Source organism: Salvelinus namaycush, chromosome 31, assembly GCF_016432855.1.
Source record: "Salvelinus namaycush isolate Seneca chromosome 31, SaNama_1.0, whole genome shotgun sequence".
Taxonomy (NCBI): domain Eukaryota; kingdom Metazoa; phylum Chordata; class Actinopteri; order Salmoniformes; family Salmonidae; genus Salvelinus; species Salvelinus namaycush.
The window spans coordinates 25,260,675-25,282,625 of NC_052337.1; the positions used below are offsets into that span (position 1 = coordinate 25,260,675).

Below are 21,951 nucleotides of genomic sequence, written 5' to 3' on the forward strand. Positions count from 1 at the left end.
GACTTGTGGTTTACTTAATTATCCGTACTGGCCAATGGTTATAATGGCAATTCTGATCCAACCATAAATTCCTGCATTGTGTACCTGGCCCGAGAGGATGGAAGTTCAACATGTAGCTACATGTAGTAATGTTAGGCTAATGTTAACTAGCTGGCCTGGCACATCATTGCCAATGAAAGGAAGTTAGGCTAGTGAGCAAGTATTTTAGCCAGGTAGCCTAGGACAACAAAAAAATAAGTGTATGACAGAGTCATAGATCGTTTAGGCAACATGAAAGTGGAGGATGGCATTGGCGTTTCTAGGGTACGGTGTAGGGTGAGTCAACATGTTTTTCTATTGCACGCATACACACAGAAATCAGAACCATGGACAGCTACATAATATTTAGCTTACATTGGTTGGACAACATTTTTTTTTGTATCTTTTAGTTGTCACTATTAGACTAAGCATAGGTGATTAGATGATGTTGAAATGGTGCTGGAATAGTGGAGGCAGCTCCTGTTTTCTTTGCAACTTGCGGTAACTCAGTGGTTCTAAATCAATAGTTGTTTAGTAGTCTGAAAATGACAGAAACATTAACTTGCTTGACCATGCTGTAGGTCATGTAACTGTTACATGCAGTATCTTTTGTGGACTTCACCAGACAGAGGTTGCTCTCCTGTTTTGTGATGAAACAAAGCTGTGGTTGAATTTATTCTGCTACTGTGTCTTCTTATTGTCTCGGCCTTAGGCCTAAATATTACGGTGTCAAGGCATATGAACTAACAGATCATAGAGCAAACAACGCAATGATCACGACACACAGGTTGTAATATGGCTTTTCCTCCCCTGGCTTGGCTTCCCCAGTGATTTTACCCACACACCGCTACTGGATGCGAGTGCACAACTGTTTAAATGGGAAAGCGTACTTATGTTTTTGGAATGCTCTTAGCTACTTAGTTAGGCCCATTGCTCCTCAAGGAGCATTTGCCATCTATGATCAACTAGTACAATTGTACTGTTGCCCCCCCCCCCCACATTTTTTATTTTATTTTTACAGATTGCGCCTGCTAGTCTTATGCATAACCTAACCCATCCTCCTTTATCCGGGCTTGGGACCGGCTTGTAGCTTTTTTGAGAAAGCACTAGGCGGAGTTTGTGGAACATTTCTTTAATATAAATTACCGACCGGTTGGTTTTGCCATTTAAAAAGTTGTGCCTGCTCACATGATGAATGGGCAGGATCTCTAACACATCCTTGTCCATGTGTACAACAGGTGCTACCTCAAGTAAAATTAGTTTTTCACAACTTGACAGTGTCATTTAGGCACGATCACATCAGTGTCTCTAAATTAAGAAATATTGGAAAATATGATAGAAATACATAACGTGATTTATGTGCAATAAGCCTATTTTCTGACCAATTTTGACAAGCTCCTATTGCCTTGCATTCAAAAAAAGTCACGGCATCCTCTCCATAATACTGCACTTCTAGTAGTCAGAGCCAACACTTGGGTTGGCCATATCACTCACCCTATTTCTCTCTGTTTAAACCAATTGAAAAGATCTGCTAGCAGAATTCATTTTCATTTCAGTGCCTTCAGCCAGCAAAATAAACAGTGTCTATGATATACTTATAATAATAAATATATGCATTTTATAATAATATTACTTATATCATGTCATTTCAGAAGTTATATATATTAGTCTGCGTTTTGTGCCTTTGTGTAGGGGGCTTCCACAGCCTCTACAAGCCTGTGAGGTCTACAATGGCCTTGATGAAAATGGTATCATCCCTAAGGTAGGAGCTCTTGCCTGTCAGTTTAGCTAATGGGCAGAAGAGTGGGCAGCCACTGGCTATGTTCATCTCACTGATTGGCCGCTGGAAAGAGGTGGAGCTGACATCAGGTCGGAAGGCGTCAATAATATGCTCCCTGTTATTCTGATCCAGCAGCATCAGAGTCACCTATAGTAAAGAGAATGAGTAGGGAGACTTCATATTTTGTTTGATTTATAATGCAGTCGGTTGTAGTTAATTATGTTAGACATAAGTAAGATCAAGTTAATATGACAGATGGAGTTGAATAAGGAATCAGAAAGGTAGAGAAACTCACTTTCTGACTGAAGGGCCATTTGAGCAGAGCGTCACACTTGCCCCTCATCACCACAAAGAAAAGAGAAAGGTGTGTCCCTCGACCTGTTCCGTCCCCATTCAGATACAGTCTTAGACACATCTTATAGCCATATTTACTGGAATAGAACGCTGTGGGAGAAGATAAACTTCTTTAGACAGGCCCTCGGTATCTGTATCTAACACTCACAAGGAAAACATGAGTGCATAAATGTGTATTGGTATGGTATATTTACGATACATTAAAAACAGTAAGGATACGCAGGTGTAGAGAATAACATATAATCAGCGTGGATCTAACCTGGTGAGAACATGGCGGGTGTTCGCCCGGCCACAGCGTCCTGCCGGCGGCGTGAGAAGTCAGCGATCTTCCAAACAAACACACCGTCAAAGGTGCAGAACTGGAGCTCCCTCAGAGTCTGGTCCGTCTCGGCTAGCTGTAGATCCCGCATGGTGAGAGTACGCTCTAGTTGACGCACCTTGTTGCTGAGGTTCTCAATCTTGTCCTGGTCTAGTCGATGTTGTCGTGAGAAGGCCTCTAAAGTGAGAGAGCTCCTCTCCACTTCTCTGTTCAGTACACACACTATATTCTCCAGCACTGTCACCTGCAGGACCACAAGGGGAGAACAGAGAACACAATGAATACCAATCCTATACTATGTGTTGCTGTATCTTCAACAACTTCAGATGGACAAATATTCAGGTCATCTATTATAGTTAAATAACAACACGGTACATGTAGGACGCCAGTCTGTTTCATAATTTACCAGCTTGATTATCATTGCCCCCATCACACACGAGGAGGGACAACAACCACCACATTTGGGCTGCTAAATTTAGACACAGGCTAGCTTCTGTAGTATTCCTAGCTTTCCTACATAGCAAACATCCGCTCAAATGAGACCCACCTTATGGTCAAGGCCACTGGTCTGTCCAGAGGCAGCAGTTCCGCCCCCAACTGTGGCTGCAGAAGCTGTGGCTCCCTCCTCAGGAGCGCGGTACAGGCCAAGGCCAGAGTCCTCCTGCCACTCCCCCGGCCCCGGGGCCTCCGGACGCTGCAGCCGCACCATAGACGTCGCCAGGATCAGACGCATGTGCTCCATGACGCTCGTCTGCTCGTGGTCACTGTGCTTTCCATTATCAATCTGCGGTGACACAACACAAGGCGGTTAGCACACCGAGTTAACTAGTCTGTTCGATACTGTTCAGTGTCAATTTCAGATGCCCTTCAATATTGAGATTAAAGCTGGAATTCAATTGTAGAGGGCTGCACAGAAAGATAATTTACTCTCTACAAACACTAGATGTCTCTTTTGAGACATGGCTCTCTTAAGGGTGTGTCCAATACCCAAGGGCAGATCTAAATCAGAGATACACTGAACAAAAATATAAACGCAACATGTAAAGTGTTGGTCCCATGTTTCATGAGCTGAAATAAAAAATCTCTGAAATTTTCCATACTCACAAAAATATTCTCTCAAATTTTGTGCACACATTTGTTTACATCCCTGTTAGTGAGCATTTATCCTTTGCCAAGATAATCCATCCACCTAACAGGTGTGGCATATCGAGAAGTTGATTAAACAGCATGATCATTACACAGGTGCACCTTGTGCTGGGGACAATAAAAGATCACTAAAATGTGCACTTTTGTCACACAATACAATGCCACAGATGTCTCAAGTTGAGTAAGCATGCAATTGGCATGCTGACTGCTGGAATGTCCACCAGAGCTGTTGCCAGAGAATCTAATGTTAATTTCTCTACCATAAGCGGCATCCAACGTAGTTTTAGAGAATTTGGCAGTATGTCCAACCGGCCTCACAACTGCAGCCCAAGTGTATGGCGTTGTGTGGGTGAGCGGTTTGCTGATGTCAATGTTGTGAACAGAGTGCCCCATGGTGAAGGTGGGGTTATGGTATGGGCAGGCATAAGCTATGGACAACGAACACAATTGCATTTTATCGATGGCAATTTGAATGCACAGAGATATCGTAATGAGATCCTGAGGCCCATTTTAAGGTATCTGTGACCAACAGATGCTTATCTGTATTCCCAGTCATGTGAAATCCATAGATTAGTGCCTAATGACCGTATTTCAAATGACTGATTTCCTTATATGAACTGGACCTGAGTAAAATCTTTGAAATTGTTGCATGTTGCATTTATATATTTCTTCAGTATGATAGTCATCTTTGCACCCCAACAATGGGCAAGTTTCTCTCGATCGACAAGGCTACGAATATAGGCATATTTATTTGACTAACAAATGAGGTCATAGGAAGGTCAGGTCATAGGAAAATATAGACCTGTTCCTTCTATGACAAACAAGAAACCAGTACTAAAGAGCTGGCTGGGACATTATGTTCAAAGATTTTCAAACATCTAAGGGATCATCATATAGATAAGGTTTTATCTGATTAGATATAATTGATCTTCTACACATACCACAGCCTTGCAGCCAACCTCACTGAATGGACATGCAGTCTTAGACTTGGCACAGGATCTGCTGTGATCTTGAAACTGAAGGGAAAGAACAGAAAGAGAAAGGTCAGGGTTATGAAGATGAATGGGGGCAAACCCTGAAAATACCCACCATAATTTCAAATGTGAAGGTTGACAGTTGAGAGACAGGTTATTTTGATCTAAGTTCAAAGGTCCAACTCAAATGGAAAGTGCAACTACCTTTTTAGTTGTGTTATGAGAAGACTTTAGAGTAAGACCGACTTCTACTAAAGAGTGATAAATGATTAACATAAGCCATTCTGTTCATGCTCTGGCCTCCCACATGAAAAAGATACTACAGTATACCGTAGTATCACTATATACTGTAGTTTTTTCCCCAGACTTTACTGTAGTATTCACTATAATGTACAGTGAATACTGTAGTATTTACTGCAGTGTTTTGAAGACATTAATTCAAATGTTATTTGTCACATGCTCCGTAAACAACAAGTGTAGACTAACAGTGAAACTCTTACTTACAGGCCCTTCCCAACAATGCAGAGAGAAAGAAATTACTGAAGTACTTACTATTGTGTTTTGCGGACATTACTGTAGTATGCTGTATACAATAGTCTTGTTTTATTAGGTTTTAAATTATTTTATTTGTAATCTTGTCGTTGCTTTCTCCTAGAAGAAACTTACTGGACAAACTAAAAGAGCAAATTGTCCATAACCTGTATGTAGGTAGGACTGTGGTCTGAACGGTTAGGTTCCACACTTCTGCTCTTTTCTATAACCTGTAGGCAACACAATATATGGTCTATACTTGGCATGTAGGTTTTTCAGTTATGGGTGGCACACATTGGGAAATGGGGGAGGGGACCCACATGCAAATATCAAATCAAATTTTATTTGTCACATACACATGGTTAGCAGATGTTAATGCGAGTGTAGCGAAATGCTTGTGCTTCTAGTTCCGACAATGCAGTAATAACCAACGAGTAATCTAACAATTCCACAACTACTACCTTATACACACAAGTGTAAAGGGATAAAGAATATGTACAGGTTCCATTGATGGTTCCATTGATGACTGACTGGCACTCTTCTGGAAACCCAGCAATTGACTATGTTTACATATCCTTTCTTACTGCCTTGTTTTTTGTTTGCCTGGTTACTACATGATCGAGGGATACTACAGTGTGTAGAATAATATTCTACAAAATTCTATAGTAAGCACTACACAATCGAGGGATACTAGTGTGGACTATAGGATTCTACAGTATACCACAGAATTATATAGTAAGTACTACAGTATTCTATAGTAAACTGTAGTATTTTTATGTGGGCTACTCTTGGCTAGGCAATAATGCATCCTTATTGAAAGCAGAAACAGTATGGCACCAACAATGCTATAAAATAAGATTAACTGACCTAAAAATGAAACTAAATTACATTTACATGTTAGTAATTTAGCAGATTCTCTTATCCAGAGCGACTTACGGGAGAAATTAGGATAAGTGCCTTGCTCAAGGGCACTGACAGATTTTTCACCTAGTCGTCTCGGGGATTCGAATCAGCCCACCGCTCTTAACAGCTAGGCTACCTGAAAGGTCACAGAGGTACAGTAGAGCATAGGGCTGTGCGGTATACCGTATTTAACTATATACATAGGTATTGATGCACGAACCGGTTTGGGTTTTTACTTTACCTTCTATAACGGTATTTGACTGATTTGTTAAATGTGATACGCCGTGTGTAACGTCCATTTTTCCTCCACTCTCTCTCCCGCTCTACATGCCGCTTTCCACACAACCCTGTCACAACTCTTCCATGGTATTTTCATTCGTTGTCATGTCAAGAAACACTGTATTCAAAGGGCCCACTATTATTTATATACTAACTATATAATTATAATAAACATTCCATTTCCATGATTCCAAAAGTTCACCCAAGTGTTTTGATCTAAATCACAATTGTAACATTTGGTTAAAAATAAGGCCTAGTATTTTTGCCCATATCGTGGCAGTGGGGAAATGATCTCAAATGAGTGCAGGAAATGCAGAAATTGATGGAAATGCAGGAAATTATTTTAGGTTTAAGTTAAATTGAACAGTATAAAACAATCCGAATGGAGAAAGACCCATTGAAATAATTTAGAATATAAACTCAGCAAAAAAAGAAACGCCCCTTTTTCAGGACCCTGTCTTTCAAAGATAATTCATAAAAATCCAAATAACTTCAGATCTTCATTGTAAAGGGTTTAAACACTGTTTCCCATGCTTTTTCAATGAACCATAAACAATTAATGAACATGCACCTGTGGAACGGTCGTTAAGACACTAACAGCTTACAGATGGTAGGCAATTTAAGGTCACAGTTATGAAAACTTAGGACACTAAAGAGGCCTTTCTACTGACTCTGAAAAACACCAAAAGAAAGATGCTCAGGGTCCCTGCTCATCTGCGTGAACGTGCCTTAGGCATGCTGCAAGGAGGCATGACGACTGCAGATGTGGCCAGAGCAATAAATGGCAATGTCTGTACTGTGAGACGCCTAAGACAGCGCTACAGGGAGACAGGATGGACAGCTGATCGTCCTTGCAGTGGCAGACCAAGTGTAACAACACCTGCACAGGATCGGTACATCCGAACATCACACCTGCTGGACAGGTACTGGATGGCAACAACTGCCCGAGTTACACCAGGAACGCACAATCCCTCCATCAGTGCTCAGACTGTCCGCACTAGGCTGGGAGAGGCTGGACTGGGGGCTTGTAGGCCTGTTGTAAGGCAGGTCCTCACCAGACATCACTGGCAACAACGTCGCCTATGAGCACAAACCCACCGTCGCTGGCCCAGACAGGACTGGCAAAAAGTGCTCTTCACCTTAGACTCGCTGTTTTGTCTCACCAGGGGTGATGGTCGGATTCACGTTTATCATCAAAGGAATGAGCGTTACACCGAGGCCTGTACTCTGGAGCGGGATCGATTTGGAGGGGGAGGGTCCATCATGGTCTGGGGCGGTGTGTCACAGCATCATCGGACTGAGCTTGTTGTTATTGCAGGCAATCTCAACGCTGTGCGTTACAGGGAAGACATCCTCCTCCCTCATGTGGTACCCTTCCTGCAGGCTCATCCTGACATGACCCTCCAGCATGACAATGCCACCAGCCATACTGCTCGTTCTGTGCGTGATTTCCTGCAAGACAGGAATGTCAGTGTTCTGCCATGGCCAGCAAAGAGCCCGGATCTCAATCCCATTGAGCACGTCTGGGACCTGTTGGATCGGAGGGTGAGGGCTAGGGCCATTCCCCCCAGAAATGTCCGGGAACTTGCCTTGGTGGAAGAGTGGGGGAACATTGCAGAGCAAGAACTGGCAAATCTGGTGCAGTCCATGAGGAGTAGATGCACTGCAATACTTAATGCAGCTGGTGGCCACACCAGACACTGACTATTCCTTTTGATTTTGACTCGCCCTTTGTTAAGGGACACATTATTCCATTTCTGTTAGTCACATGTCTGTGGAACTTGTTCAGTTTATGTCTCAGTTGTTCAATCTTGTTATGTTCATATAAATATTTACACATGTTAAGTTTGCTGAAAATAAACGCAGTTGACAGTGAGAGGAATTTTCTTTTTTTGCTGAGTTTGTGTTGCCACCCTAGGGTCACACTACTCAAAAAGCACATTTCAGAACTTTTATTAATCAAAAACATAAAATACCGTCAAATACCGTCATAAATTTGAAAAATACCATGATATGATATTTTGTCCATATCGCCCAGCCCTAGTAGAGCACAGACCTTTTCCCGTGGGATCTTTTTCTTTCCACAGTCCTTGCATTGCATGGGAAACTTCTGGCAGATTTCATCATGAGCCTGTAACACATGAGGAGTGGCGTTGGTTGGAGAATATCAGTTCATCCCAGAGAGTAAGGAGGACATTCCATAAGCATCTCATCACAATCTTACTCTAAAGTACTGGAGCTAATTGTACATTTGTTGGCCATTGGTGTTCTCCAGATAAGCTCCCTCACCTTGATCTGCTTGAAGTTGAAGGAGACTTTGCAGTACTTGCAGTTCAATGTTCTTTCTTCACATTCTCTCTCGTTATGCCTCTCTTTTTCACTGCGCAGGATGAGGACCTGGCAGGCTTCACATGGTACGTGCTCATACTCGCACTTGCCCTCGTGTTGTGCCTAGAAACAAAAATAAAAGACACTATTCAAACAAATTCATCACATGCAACCCAGATTGTAAACACATGGACACAAGCTTTGAGAGGAAGAATGGTACATGTTACACCACATTTGAAAACCCCCAGAACCAAATTGATTAGTTTGACAGCGCTTGTTAGATTTAGTGCACAATGAGGTTTAGTTCTGGGTTTTGAGATTATACCGTAAAGGACAGTCATTCCTTATCAGACTTTATCTAAATTCCTCAAACAAAATGGAGTGGCGTTATTACTGGTCTTAGAATTTGCATTGAAGTTGAATGGTATTCGAATTGTAGGTAGGTTTAACACTTGACATTTACTTATGAGTGTACTGTGGGAGGAAATGTAGTTTACAATGACTGTAAACTTGTGCATAGATCCCTTTCCTGCAGTCAAATGACCTGATCACCCTCGAGTGGCCTAACTGAAATGTTATTATTAATGTTCATAATTAATAAACTTTTTTTTAACGCTTTTTTACGCTGAAGATCCTGTGTTTCTATGTCAAATGGTTTTGCTATATTTCATTCTTCTGTGGTATATAAAGTGTAATACTGGGATGCACCCCGGTTAACAATTGATTGTGGTTGTTGCAACAGTTGAACCAAGTTCAAATACAAACATCCCCCTCTGAGCGGGAAGCATGATAAGAGTGTGGGTTCTGGGAGTATTTGTGAGGATGTGCAAAGTAAGCCTTTGTGTCTACTAACTAAAGTATTTGGCATTCATGAAACGCACATAAACGCACACTCATAAAACACAATACTGCTGCACAGTTCATGCAGTAACAAGCAAATTATAACTGAACATTTACTGTGGTTTGTTTTTCTTTGTCTCATCTCAAAAACATGTGGTAGGGTAAAGGTGCGTTGGAGAGGGTGTATGGCATTTCTGCTCTGTTGAATCACTCCTCTCTGAGCATCAGTGCGAGCAGCAGAACTGGTGAGTACACATCTATTTTCTTCATTTCGACCTGGGACTAACCATAAAGGCATGGCCCACTGTAGGCTTCTATGACTAACTCTTACCATAAACAAACCCAAATATAGCTCCACCCACCCCTAACTTTAACCGTAACCAACATCAACAACACGTTTAATTAACATCACTCCCTGAATGGAAAAAGGTTCAGCCCATGCCTGGTTGGTTAGCAACAGTATATATCTTCCCATTCCCCAGTGTATCAAAGTATGTCTCATTGAATGAGGTTTGTCTTTCATTTCTCTATCTTGACATATCACACTAAAAAGGTCAGAGAAACCCCACACATCACGTCTGTTCTGCATGATAAAAAAATTATGGCAACACTTCTTTTGAATAGTCTGTAGAGTATCTACTATCTACTATCCACTAACCCGAACCCTTATCCTTACCCTAACCATAACCCTTACCCTTACCCTTATTCTAAACCTAACCCTAACAGTAACCTTGCAGGCATTTGCTTGTCAGCAGGTAGTTTTGTTGATAGTATGACCATCTGTAAAGCATCTGCAGATGGTCACACTTCATTTGGATAGTCTAAACCAACAGAGGTTTAGCTAATCAGCAAGTTGTCAGGGTGACATTCATCTGCACGTATGCAAAAAGTTATCTCCTGAATCAGCCCTATTGCGGTGTAGATACCGTTAGTGCGAGTATCACTACTTTTCCTCCCCATGTTAAACTACTGTTGATTTGCAGTACACTATAGGCTAAACTTCTACCCACAGCTTGGAGACATACATGTACCCAGTATCAATCATTACCCAAAACCCCCTTTTCACTTCATTAGCGTAGACAAGCATGTCACATATAATTGACAGTCTTGACAGCCCTTTTATAACCCAAAGAAGCAAATACAACACTCTGACCAAATAAAAAAGGAAAATGGCCTTTTAAAACACACCTTGACATGCCTTGTATTATACAACAGTACATGTTTTTTTAACCTTCAGAGCTGTAGGGCAAAGTTCCTTCCTCAAAAAAATACTTCCCTCCTGTTTTTAAGGCACTAAAGTCAAAGGACATTTTGAGATGTTTAGTATAGCAGCCAGTATCATTATCATGACTATTATTGCTAAATATTGTACTGAATACTGTAAACATGGTTAATCTAGCCCAGGGAGACTTCGGTACTTTCCACCTCATAGTGTGCCAGTCAAAGCATGTAGGGACTTTCCAGGCTGAGCCTTAATGAGACAAAGGCATCCTGTTTCAACCCGAAAGCTCAAAATGTGTGCCAAATCAGGCACCACAAATTCAATAGTAAACCTACAGTTATGAATTTAAGTCCTTACTATACCTCATATTCTTTGATGCAACCTGTCCAAGAGCAGCCCCCATTGAAACATTTGGCAGGCAGGCTGGCGATTTCTCTACCGGCTGCATTGTCTGGAAAAGCCTTGGGGAGGGGGGGGGGACAAGAACAAAGAGTACTATAATTACATAGCTGTCTGGTTCACTGTGAGCTGTCCAGACAATGTGGGGTATGTTTGAAGGATGTGGTTGGTGCCTGGTAAAAATGACATCTGGCCAACTACCTAAGCAGGGAAATATCCTACATAGTTCACTTCTCCCCCCTCAAGTTTCATTTTCTCCCTCAAGTTTCATTTTCTCCCTCAAGCTTCGAACTGTAATGAATTGGAATCTTGTGAATGAAAACTCTCCAGTATTGACGTCCTTTTTTCGCCAGGAGCAACATGATTCACCAGTGATATTCTTAGAAGTCAAATTAATGGTACAAACGCTTACCTCATTGCTATTGAGAATGGACTGGGGCTCCTCGTATATCTCCTCCTGTCGACAGGCTTCACAGGGCTTGGGTCCAGAGCTGATTATGGAGACATACGTCATGGGATTTTACAGTTAAGCATGATTTCAGTGGATTAGCCTCACCTTAATGGATTAGCCTCACCTGATCCACTACCAGCATCTCTGATGATCACCAGTGGGATATAAAGCACAGGGCTAAACTATAAAGATGAATCATGTAACTATGTAGCACTTTGCAAAATACATGACACTTTTGTTGGGCAAGTCATGTCAAGAGTGGGATAAAAATAGGTGATACTCAGATCTACAACAAGACACTAATAATAGGTATTAATAACACTAGAATTAGAGAGCACGGGCAAGACACAGTACAAGGACAGGCGCATCAGTATGCAAGGCAACAAATTACCTTCCACGTACTCCTTCACTCATAGCTTTTCCCAGTACAGATTCTATGTGGTCTGAACTCTGATAATGATTTCTTTACATTTCACAAGTCAGAAATGTCCAGTCTTGAACATACTCCAATAACTCACTGATAATAAGGTGATAAATCAGGACATCCTGTAACTACATAATGCTGATGCTCAACTCCATTCCATCTTCTTTCAATTCCACTGCACATTTTTGACTGGAGTTCGCAAATTAAAGGGGCAAAAACATTGCTCTATCAATTGTAGCAGCATGTGAATTATAAAAAATTCCATGATTCCACTTCTCTTTAAAAGGACTAAAGGTGTGACAAAACTTTAAGATCATTGTTAAAAAGGGGGAAATCACAGAAGAAAAAGGTGCCCAAAGTTAAAAGAACACCAGTGTGTTAATGATCAGATTAACAAACATAAATGATTAGGCAGTGTGATATGGAGAGTAAAAACACTCCTGGTGAGTAGACATCTTGAGTAGTAATCAGCAAGAGCAGCTTGGTCCAGTGTTACCACCTCCAGAGCTAAAATCCATTCCAGATAATCCCAGTGGAGGCTGGACCTGCATTAGTGTTGATCATCTGACAGCACTACCACACTCCCACCGCAGACAGACACACAGTCCATGATGGCTCATCAAGTGGAAGGATGAGATGCTGATGGGAGCAACAACAACACCACAGAGAGATGCTGCAGTACTGCAACTACAGCAGGACAGGGTGGGGTGGAGCAGCATGCTCAGTGAGAAAGGGTTTTTAAAGGTGGGGGAAAGAGCAGGGTTTGCAGAGCCGGGAGAGTGGCTGAGGTGAGGAGGTCCTGTAGTCTACCTGGTGAGCAGTTTGAAACAGTGGACACAGAAGCGATGTCCACACTGAGCCTGGACCGGCTTCCTCAGGACCTGGTGACACTGCTGGCATTGGTACTTAGTTTCCATGGAAACAGCCAGCACATTCTTCGGTATCCCTTGGAGGGAGGAGTCTAAAGAGGGCAGGGCCATGCTCCTCCATCAACTTCTGATACAGCTTCCTGTGTAAACAAACATCAAACACTTTTGAGTAGATAGATCAACTGCAGCGAATCCCCCTCCCAGGCCACTGCAAGTTTAGGCTAGCTACAGAACTCAAAACAGTTATGTTTATTCATTTGCAGCTGTTGCACGTGGGATGCATGCACAGTTCAGTTGTGCACCCCCCTAACACATCCACATACAACTTCTGCACATAGTATTACGAGGATAATTTGATGACAAGTGCATGACTTGGCAGTAAGGTACAACAGACTACAACCCTATTTCATACAATATACCAGTGGTGACCTGCCATTAAGGGCAGGTGGGGCTCTTGTTATTAGTTTAAATTTTTTTATAATAATTGAAAAATAAAGCATGTTCTTTTGGTATTAATTCATGTCACAAATCAGTTTGCAACAAAGTTTTTTTTTTAATGAAAAAAAAAGACCAAACATGGTCTCGTTCTTGAGTAAGGCAGCTCCAAAATGCATATGGTTTTCAGCCCATCTCAGTGCTTACTGTGGTGGAGGGGCAGCCAGTGAAAATACGGAGCGTAGGCGTTGGTCATCTTCGCCGTGATTGGCTCAGTGTTCTGTCACTCATGGGGACACTGCAGAATCTACAGGGAGAGCTAGGCTGTTCAAACACCCTTGGGTGTTGCCATAGATTTACATTAGAAGTGCCTGTCCAAGAAGGCCCAGGGTCATTGGCCACAGATAAAATGTCAAATCACGTAATAGCTATCCTAGCTTTGATTGGACTGATTATGTCAACATCATACTTTCAAAATCTTCGCTAGCAAGCTAGCTAGCTAAACAAGCTGTCATCATGAATCACATCGACATTCTACTGGCAAATCCTTTACAATTCTTGTCATATGAAAATAAATTATAGATAAAATGTATCGGTGCTCATCGGCCATAAATATTACACAAGTCTGAAATCACAAATTCAACAATGAGTGGTTTGGAAGGAATAAGTGGCTAACTGCGAGTGTCGCAAAGCAATCCCCATTTTGCTTCGCATGCCTGCTATTCGTTGGAGAGGGTGTGTGGTCCAAGTCTGGGTTTAAAGATTTAAAACATCTGTCTGAAAAGTTCTCTTTTCAAGTTTAAAAGGATAAACTTCTGTTGGTGTCCATTGAAGTGCTGAACAAATAGAACTACCTCGTCGCAGATTGTTTGCTTGCACTTGCTTATACTTAGAGCTAAGTGTTAATGATGAGAACAAACATTAAGGATTTAAAACATCTTTCTGAAAATTATGAATTTACTAAACATAAATGTAATAATGTTTGTGTATTGTTCAAAAGTCACAACTCATGTCGGCATTCATTATTATTGAAGGAGAATTGCGGTTCTTATCGAGTTACACAAATCCACAAGGCGTCAGTATAAACCATATTTATTTAAGCAAGTCAGCCATATCAGCTATGGTTTTTAAAAAGGCAGTAAATGAGGCTGAATTAACTGTTTCGCTGCCAGACAAGGCTCCGCTGATAGCCAGGTGTAGCGGTGGTAAGTGGTGCTGAAAGGAAAGCTCCACTGTTGGGACAGCTTTATGTAGGCCCTAACAGTTTGTGGGCACCGTTTGTCACCGTTATAGTGCAATTCATGTATTGTTTAGTGTTGTGTAGGGGCTTTGTTGGCATGCATCTATAAAAATTGGGTGAATTTGGCCCACCAAGATTTGCATGCTAAAAATTGCCACTGCAATATATAGCAGGATATTACATTGTAACTGCAGCATTATTACGTTTTAGGCTTGATTGAGTCTCCATAGAAACCATATCAGTAAGACAGGCCAAGCGGAGAAAAGATGGCCCGTGTACAACAGAACCATAAAACGCCAAAACACATTACTGGTATCCTGGAGACCCCAGCGTCCCTAGGGATGTTCTCCCTAATCAGTAAACCATTGGTAACAGAACATGAGCAGGGCTCTGGTTAAAAGTAGAGTCAGGTAAAGAGAGTTTGCGGTCTGTGGCAATTTATCGATTCCTATACAGGAGAGAGTGACCACCCCACTGCAAAGGGTTTGTCACACAATTTACCGATCCAATCAAACCAGCTAAGTAGATGCAATGTACAAATTACCTCGACAACCTGTACAACCAAACATTGACTCGGTACCGGTACCCTGTATTTAGCCTCATTATTGTTATTTTATTGTGTTACTTAAAAAACATTTTTTTTAAATGTTACTTCAGTTTGACGGAGCTATTCTACTACTACTACTACTTCACAGCCACAAGCTGGCACTCTCGTACTCAGTGGTGGAAAAGTACCCAATTGTCATACTTGAGTAAAAGTAAAGTAATTTAATATAAAATGACTCAAGTGAAAGTCACCCAGTAAAATACTACTTGAGTAAAAGTCTAAAAGTATATGGTTTTATATACAGTGGGGCAAAAAAGTATTTAGTCAGCCACCAATTGTGCAAGTTCTCCCACTTAAAAAGATGAGAGAGGCCTGTAATTTTCATCATAGGTACACTTCAACTATGACAGACAAAATGAGAAAAAAAATCCAGAAAATCACATTGTAGGATTTTTTATGAATTTATTTGCAAATTATGGTGGAAAATAAGTATTTGGTCAATAACAAAAGTTTCTCAATACTTTGTTATATACCCTTTGTTGGCAATGACAGAGGTCAAACGTTTTCTGTAAGTCTTCACAAGGTTTTCACACACTGTTGCTGGTATTTTGGCCCATTCCTCCATGCAGATCTCCTCTAGAGCAGTGATGTTTTGGGGCTGTTGCTGGGCAACACGGACTTTCAACTCCCTCCAAAGACTTTCTATGGGGTTGAGATCTGGAGACTGGCTAGGCCACTCCAGGACCTTGAAATGCTTCTTACGAAGCCACTCCTTCGTTGCCCGGGCAGTGTGTTTGGGATCATTGTCATGCTGAAAGACCCAGCCACGTTTCATCTTCAATGCCCTTGCTGATGGAAGGAGGTTTTCACTCAAAATCTCACGATACATGGCCCCATTCATTCTTTCCTTTACACGGATCAGTCGTCCTGGTCCCTTTGCAGAAAAACAGCCCCAAAGCATGACGTTTCCACCCCCATGCTTCACAGTAGGTATGGTGTTCTTTGGATGCAACTCAGCATTCTTTGTCCTCCAAACACGACGAGTTGAGTTTTTACCAAAAAGTTCTATTTTGGTTTCATCTGACCATATGACATTCTCCCAATCTTCTTCTGGATCATCCAAATGCTCTCTAGCAAACTTCAGACGGGCCTGGACATGTACTGGCTTAAGCAGGGGGACACGTCTGGCACTGCAGGATTTGAGTCCCTGGCGGCGTAGTGTGTTACTGATGGTAGGCTTTGTTACTTTGGTCCCAGCTCTCTGCAGGTCATTCACTAGGTCCCCCCGTGTGGTTCTGGGATTTTTGCTCACCGTTCTTGTGATCATTTTGACCCCATGGGGTGAGATCTTGCGTGGAGCCCCAGATCGAGGGAGATTATCAGTGGTCTTGTATGTCTTCCATTTCCTAATAATTGCTCCCACAGTTGATTTCTTCAAACCAAGCTGCTTACCTATTGCAGATTCAGTCTTCCCAGCCTGGTGCAGGTCTACAATTTTGTTTCTGGTGTCCTTTGACAGCTCTTTGGTCTTGGCCATAGTGGAGTTTGTAGTGTGACTGTTTGAGGTTGTGGACAGGTGTCTTTTATACTGATAACAAGTTCAAACAGGTGCCATTAATACAGGTAACGAGTGGAGGACAGAGGAGCCTCTTAAAAAGAAGAAGTTACAGGTCTGTGAGAGCCAGAAATCTTGCTTGTTTGTAGGTGACCAAATACTTATTTTCCACCATAATTTGCAAATAAATTCATTAAAAATCCTACAATGTGATTTTCTGGATTTTCTTTTCTCACTTTGTCTGTCATAGTTGAAGTGTACCTATGATGAAAATTACAGACCTCTCTCATCTTCTTAAGTGGGAGAACTTGCACAATTGGTGGCTGACTAAATACTTTTTTGCCCCACTGTATACACTTAAGTATCAAAAGTAAATGTAATTGCAAAAATATCAAAAGTAATTGCTTATATTAAGCAAACCAGAAGGCACAATTTTCTTGTTTTTCAAATTTATTTACAGATAGCCAAGGTTACACTACAACATGCAGACATAATTTACAAACAAAGCATTTGTTGTTTAGTGATTCCACCAGATCAGAGGCAGTAGAGATGACCAGGGATGTTCTCTTGATAAGCACGTAAATTGGACTATTTTCCTGTCATACTAAGCATTCAAAATGTAACGAGTCCTTTTGGTGTCAGGGAAAATATATAAGTAAAAGTTGTCAACAATATAAATAGTAAAGTACAGATATGCCAAAAAACGACTTAAGTAGTACTTTAAAGTATTTTTACACCACTGCTCATACTGCAACTTTGCAGCCCCGCCACCAAAAATAAAGTTCCTCTATCACGTTCCTCTTTAAGTTCTTCATTCATCTTTCCAAACCCTAATTTCATGTACTTGTTGGATAGGGTGAATCACTGGTTCTTGCACATGAGGTACACGGTCACTTTATGGATATAATTTTGACAGTAGATATCTATTGTCTTGGCCAGTTTGCTCTCTGAGAAAGATTTATCTGATTAAACTAATGGGAGGTGCCATATACAATCCAAGACAGATTAGATTTTTTCAATCATTAGCACATCTATTTTATCAACTTTAGTTTCTCAAAATGTTTGGCAACTTGACCATCCGGTGATGGTTGGTTGATTTTCAACGGACCTCTGATCATTGGTAGGCTATTTCGTGTAGGCTACAATAAACACAGAGGATCTCGGAATTGAACCAAGGTATGAACGCTCTGGTTTTGAATCACGGTTCTCTGTGCAACTCAAGAATCAAGACCATATTAGCCAAGCTCTGGGATACTCAGTATCTCCAGGACAGGCCTACTCATCACAAGTGTCCCAGAAAGGAAATCCCGCCGCTAAAGGGGCACAATCTCACAGTCCTCGGCTCCACACCATTAAAACATAGCCTACTCAAGAAGCACTGTCAATAGGCCTTCCACTGACCCAGAAAAGCCAAGGCATTTCTAGATCCGGGCCGAGGTGAACGAAGCCTACTTCTTGGTCTCAGAAAGGCAGCAGCGATACACTTAGTCATCTGCTACATCCTCCTTCTCCCGCAGCAACCCCAACAGCCGGACAGAGCCTAATCTCTCCTGGACAGATGGTAGTAGCACCTTTAACAGACAAAGGGATGCAACAACTAACGAGAAACGTTGTTCCGTGCAGCGTGCAACACTCGAACAGAGTGGAAATAAATTCCAAGTGACCAGGGCACCAATAAAACGTACGTCTAGGTCTATGGAAGGCAAATAGAGATGCACCAAGCCATCAGATGCACCTCTGCTGCATATGCACTGGGTCCCAATAGGTCTTTGGAAACAAGGACCTAAGAAGATCAACGAAAGTGGCAGTCCATGAAGCAGTCTGTGACTCCACACCCACTACTGTTTTACATTTTTATTTAACTAGACATGTCAGCTAAGAACAAATTCTTATTTACAATGACGGCCTACTCCGGCCAAACCCGGACGACGCTGGGCCAATTGTGTGCCGCCTTATGGGTCTCCCAATCACGGCCGGTTGTGATACAGTCTGAATTCGAACCAGGGTGTCTGTAGTGACGCAGTGCCTTAGACCGCTGCACCATTCAGGAGCCCCAGTACAGCGCAGAGAGATGGACACCCTACCGCTGTCACACATCCGCCACTCGAGGCCCTGAACATCAGATGCTTTCACACAAGTGCACACTATGGGAGAAAGGTCAGAGAATTTGGAAGACCTAATGCAGTCTCATAGTGTAGTGTTTTTATGAACCAGGCTAGATTGAAAACCAAAAATCTGTGTTCAAGATTGTAAAAAGGAAGTACTTGTACAAATGATAATTGTCCGTGTATGCTATATTTGACCGGCAGATGGTAGCTTTTATGCCTTTCCCTAACCTAAACCTCACTGAAACTATATCCAACCTTAACCTAACCCGAATTCCTAAACCTAACCTTAATTCGTTTCAACCTCCTATACCTAAACTTAATTGTTGTTCTGCAGGTCAAACTTCTACTTCCTTTATGCTGCATTCATGACATCTCGTAAATGTGTAAATACAAACATAGGACTGGAAAAATCCACTTGAATGTCCCTCCAACTCGCATTACTTCTGGGAAACCTGTCTATCAAGATGTGTTTTAGTGCTCGTCGGAGCTTCCTATTTCTTAGCTGTGACGTCGGAAATAGGACTTTGTTTCATTCATGTAGTTTTTGGCCCGAACAATTCTTCAACCGATAACATTGCTTATAATAAAGTTCACTTGCTTGTTTAACATTCACAATATGGTCAAACCAGCTACATTACCCATATTGTAGTTGACGAAAACGGACGTGGTCATCTTTTGGTTGAAAAGGTAAAAGGTCAGTGGTGAAACGTCACAACTCGGCAACCCAGGCAACAACATTTTCTCAGTTTCCCCACTTGAAATTCCAGCCTGTAGGGTCGTTCTAGTGAACTAGGAACTTCCGATAACTCATAGCACGTAAACACAGCATCTTCTCTGTGCTCCAAGTTACCCACTTGCAGCTCTCTGACATCATGTCAACAACAAAAAAGTTGTGTTAACAGAAATAACTAAATACAAATTGTAATGTGTTTCTAAGCTTTTGAACACATGCTTAAATTGATTTTCGTGCATGCATTTACATTAATGGCTGTGATAATTTTCTAAATTGATAGGTAAAACTGTTCTGTAGCCAGCTAGACAATGTAACCAGCACAGAACACATTAGGCATGTGCCGTCTTGGCAGGTCAGTCAGCTAGCTAATTATTTATTTATTTATTGAAACTTCTAATGTACTGATGTGTCCTTTCATCTTCCATTTGATTCAGAAATCAAAAGCAGCTCTGGCTATACTTCTTATGGGCCATTTTTTTTTAAAGAGCAAAACAATCATAGCTAGCTTTTTAATGACCTCTATCCTTGATTGTACAGTATTTCCCACTTAAAAGCACATTAATATACAAAACTCATTACGACATAACTGGTAACTACAACCTTCCCACTTGGTCATGAACGCAGCACTAGGACTTGCTTCCATTCAGCCACAAGAGCATTATTGAGGTCGGGCACTGATGTTGGGCGATTAGGCCTGGCTCGCAGTCAGCGTTCCAATTCATCCCAAATGTGTTCAATGGGAGGTCAGGGCTCTGTGCAGGCCAGTCAAGTTATTCCACACTGATCTCGACAAAGAATTTCTGTATGGAACTCGCTTTGTGCACGGGGGCATTGTCATGTCGAAACAGGATTGGGCCTTCCCCAAACTGCTTTCAAAGTTGTAAGCACAGAATCTAGAATATCATTATATGCTGTAGCATTAAGATTTCCCTTCACTGGAACTAAGGGGCCTAGCCCGAACCATGGAAAACCACCCCAGATCATTATTCCTCCTCCATCAAACTAAGGTTGGCACTATACATTCTGGCAGGTAGCGGACTGCCAGATGGTGAAGCGTGATTCATTACTCCAGAGAACACGTTTCCACATTTCCAGAGTCCAATGGCGGTGAGCTTTACACCACTCCAGCCGACGTTTGGCATTGCGCATGGTGATCTTAGGCTTGTGTGCGGCTGCTCGGCCATGGAAACCCATTCCATGAAGCTCCCGACGTACAGTTCTTGTGCTGACATTGCTTCCCGAGGCAGTTTGGACCAGGGCAGCTCTAGCAGGGCAGAGATTTGACAAACTGACTTGTTGGAAAGGTGGCATCCTATCATGGTGCCACGTTGAAAGTCACTGAGCTTTTCAGTAAGGCCATTCTACTGCCAATGTTTGTCTAAAGTGATTGCATGGCTGTGTGCTCGATTTTATACACCTGTCAGCAACGGGTGTGGCTGAAATATCCACTCATTTGAAGGGTTGTCCACATACCTTTCTATATATAGAGAAGCATGGTCTTTTTTTTTGTTCTTGTTCTCCTTTCGTGAGGAATCAGCCATTACAATTGTGTAACATAAGTCCAAACGAGAGCAAGGTCAATGATATTATACTGCCAATGTAACCAATACAATAAGATACAATTGATTAGACTGACTTCATGAAGATAATTTTAATTGCATAAACTAATGAATGTGGCATAGGCTGCGATATTGACCCTGAAAAAAAGTAAACAAGATTGCCATGAAATAATTCTCAAGTAGAGATCCATCCAACATTTCGAGGTACTGTAAAGTTTAGGTACGTGTATTTGTCTGTATGTATATCTGTTTCTGCCGGACCAAAAAATACGTATAAACAGTAAAGCGGATCTTCCTACCCTGTGCTGCACCCTAAATAAGCAGCCATGTTCAGGCAGGCATAGGCTACGATCGAGTCTAAATTCATGCTCAAAAATGTAGTTGCTCCGTGTATGAGTCTTCGTCACAATCATCTAACTGCTAGCCAAGTAACCCAAGTGTTATATTCACCAATACGTGCTCCAATGTGATGTTACTGGAACATTTGTAATGTAACTTTATTTTGTAATGTAACTTGCAAAGCGGTGCGACAAAAACAACACAGTTACACATGGGATAAACAAACGTACAGCCAATAACACAACATGATGGCTCAAACACGTATCATGAAAGTAATGTTTTTGTTTGGTTAGCTTTTGGAAACGTTAACTTGAGCACATAACTTTCCCTAACATCACACTTAACGTTATATATTGTAATATTCGATTTACCTGATATCGTAGGATGGCTAACATTCGATGTTTGGGATGCGTTGTCTTCTAGCCAAGATATGAAATGCAATCATAATTGACTGTAGCACATATAAGGCACACACAATAGTTCCATTATGAGTGACACATTTCCAGTCCATTTAAACTGAACTCATTATTACCTTGTCCTCTGTCCTCCAAATGTAAACTCTTCAACCGTCATGACACGTCATCACGTCCGCTTCATT

General features: G+C 41.7%; 1 protein-coding gene across 2 annotated transcripts; it reads right to left on the reverse strand.

The window, feature by feature from the left end:
- Positions 1–767: 767 nt before the first annotated feature.
- On the reverse strand, positions 768–21,951 carry LOC120025680 (TNF receptor-associated factor 2-like). 2 transcript variants are annotated; one of them, XM_038970242.1, is made up of 11 exons: positions 21,886–21,951; positions 12,779–12,977; positions 11,506–11,584; positions 11,057–11,155; positions 8,594–8,755; positions 8,361–8,435; positions 4,559–4,633; positions 3,019–3,255; positions 2,412–2,715; positions 2,094–2,242; positions 768–1,945 (listed from the first exon to the last, which is right to left on the reverse strand). In XM_038970242.1, the coding sequence occupies exons 2-11, from the start codon at positions 12,946–12,948 to the stop codon at positions 1,727–1,729; spliced, it is 1,569 nt and encodes a 522-aa protein (XP_038826170.1). In that variant the 5' UTR covers positions 12,949–12,977; positions 21,886–21,951; the 3' UTR covers positions 768–1,726. The 2 variants fall into 2 exon arrangements, with proteins under 2 accessions (XP_038826170.1, XP_038826169.1); XM_038970241.1 differs by lacking the exon at positions 21,886–21,951 and adding an exon at positions 21,725–21,879.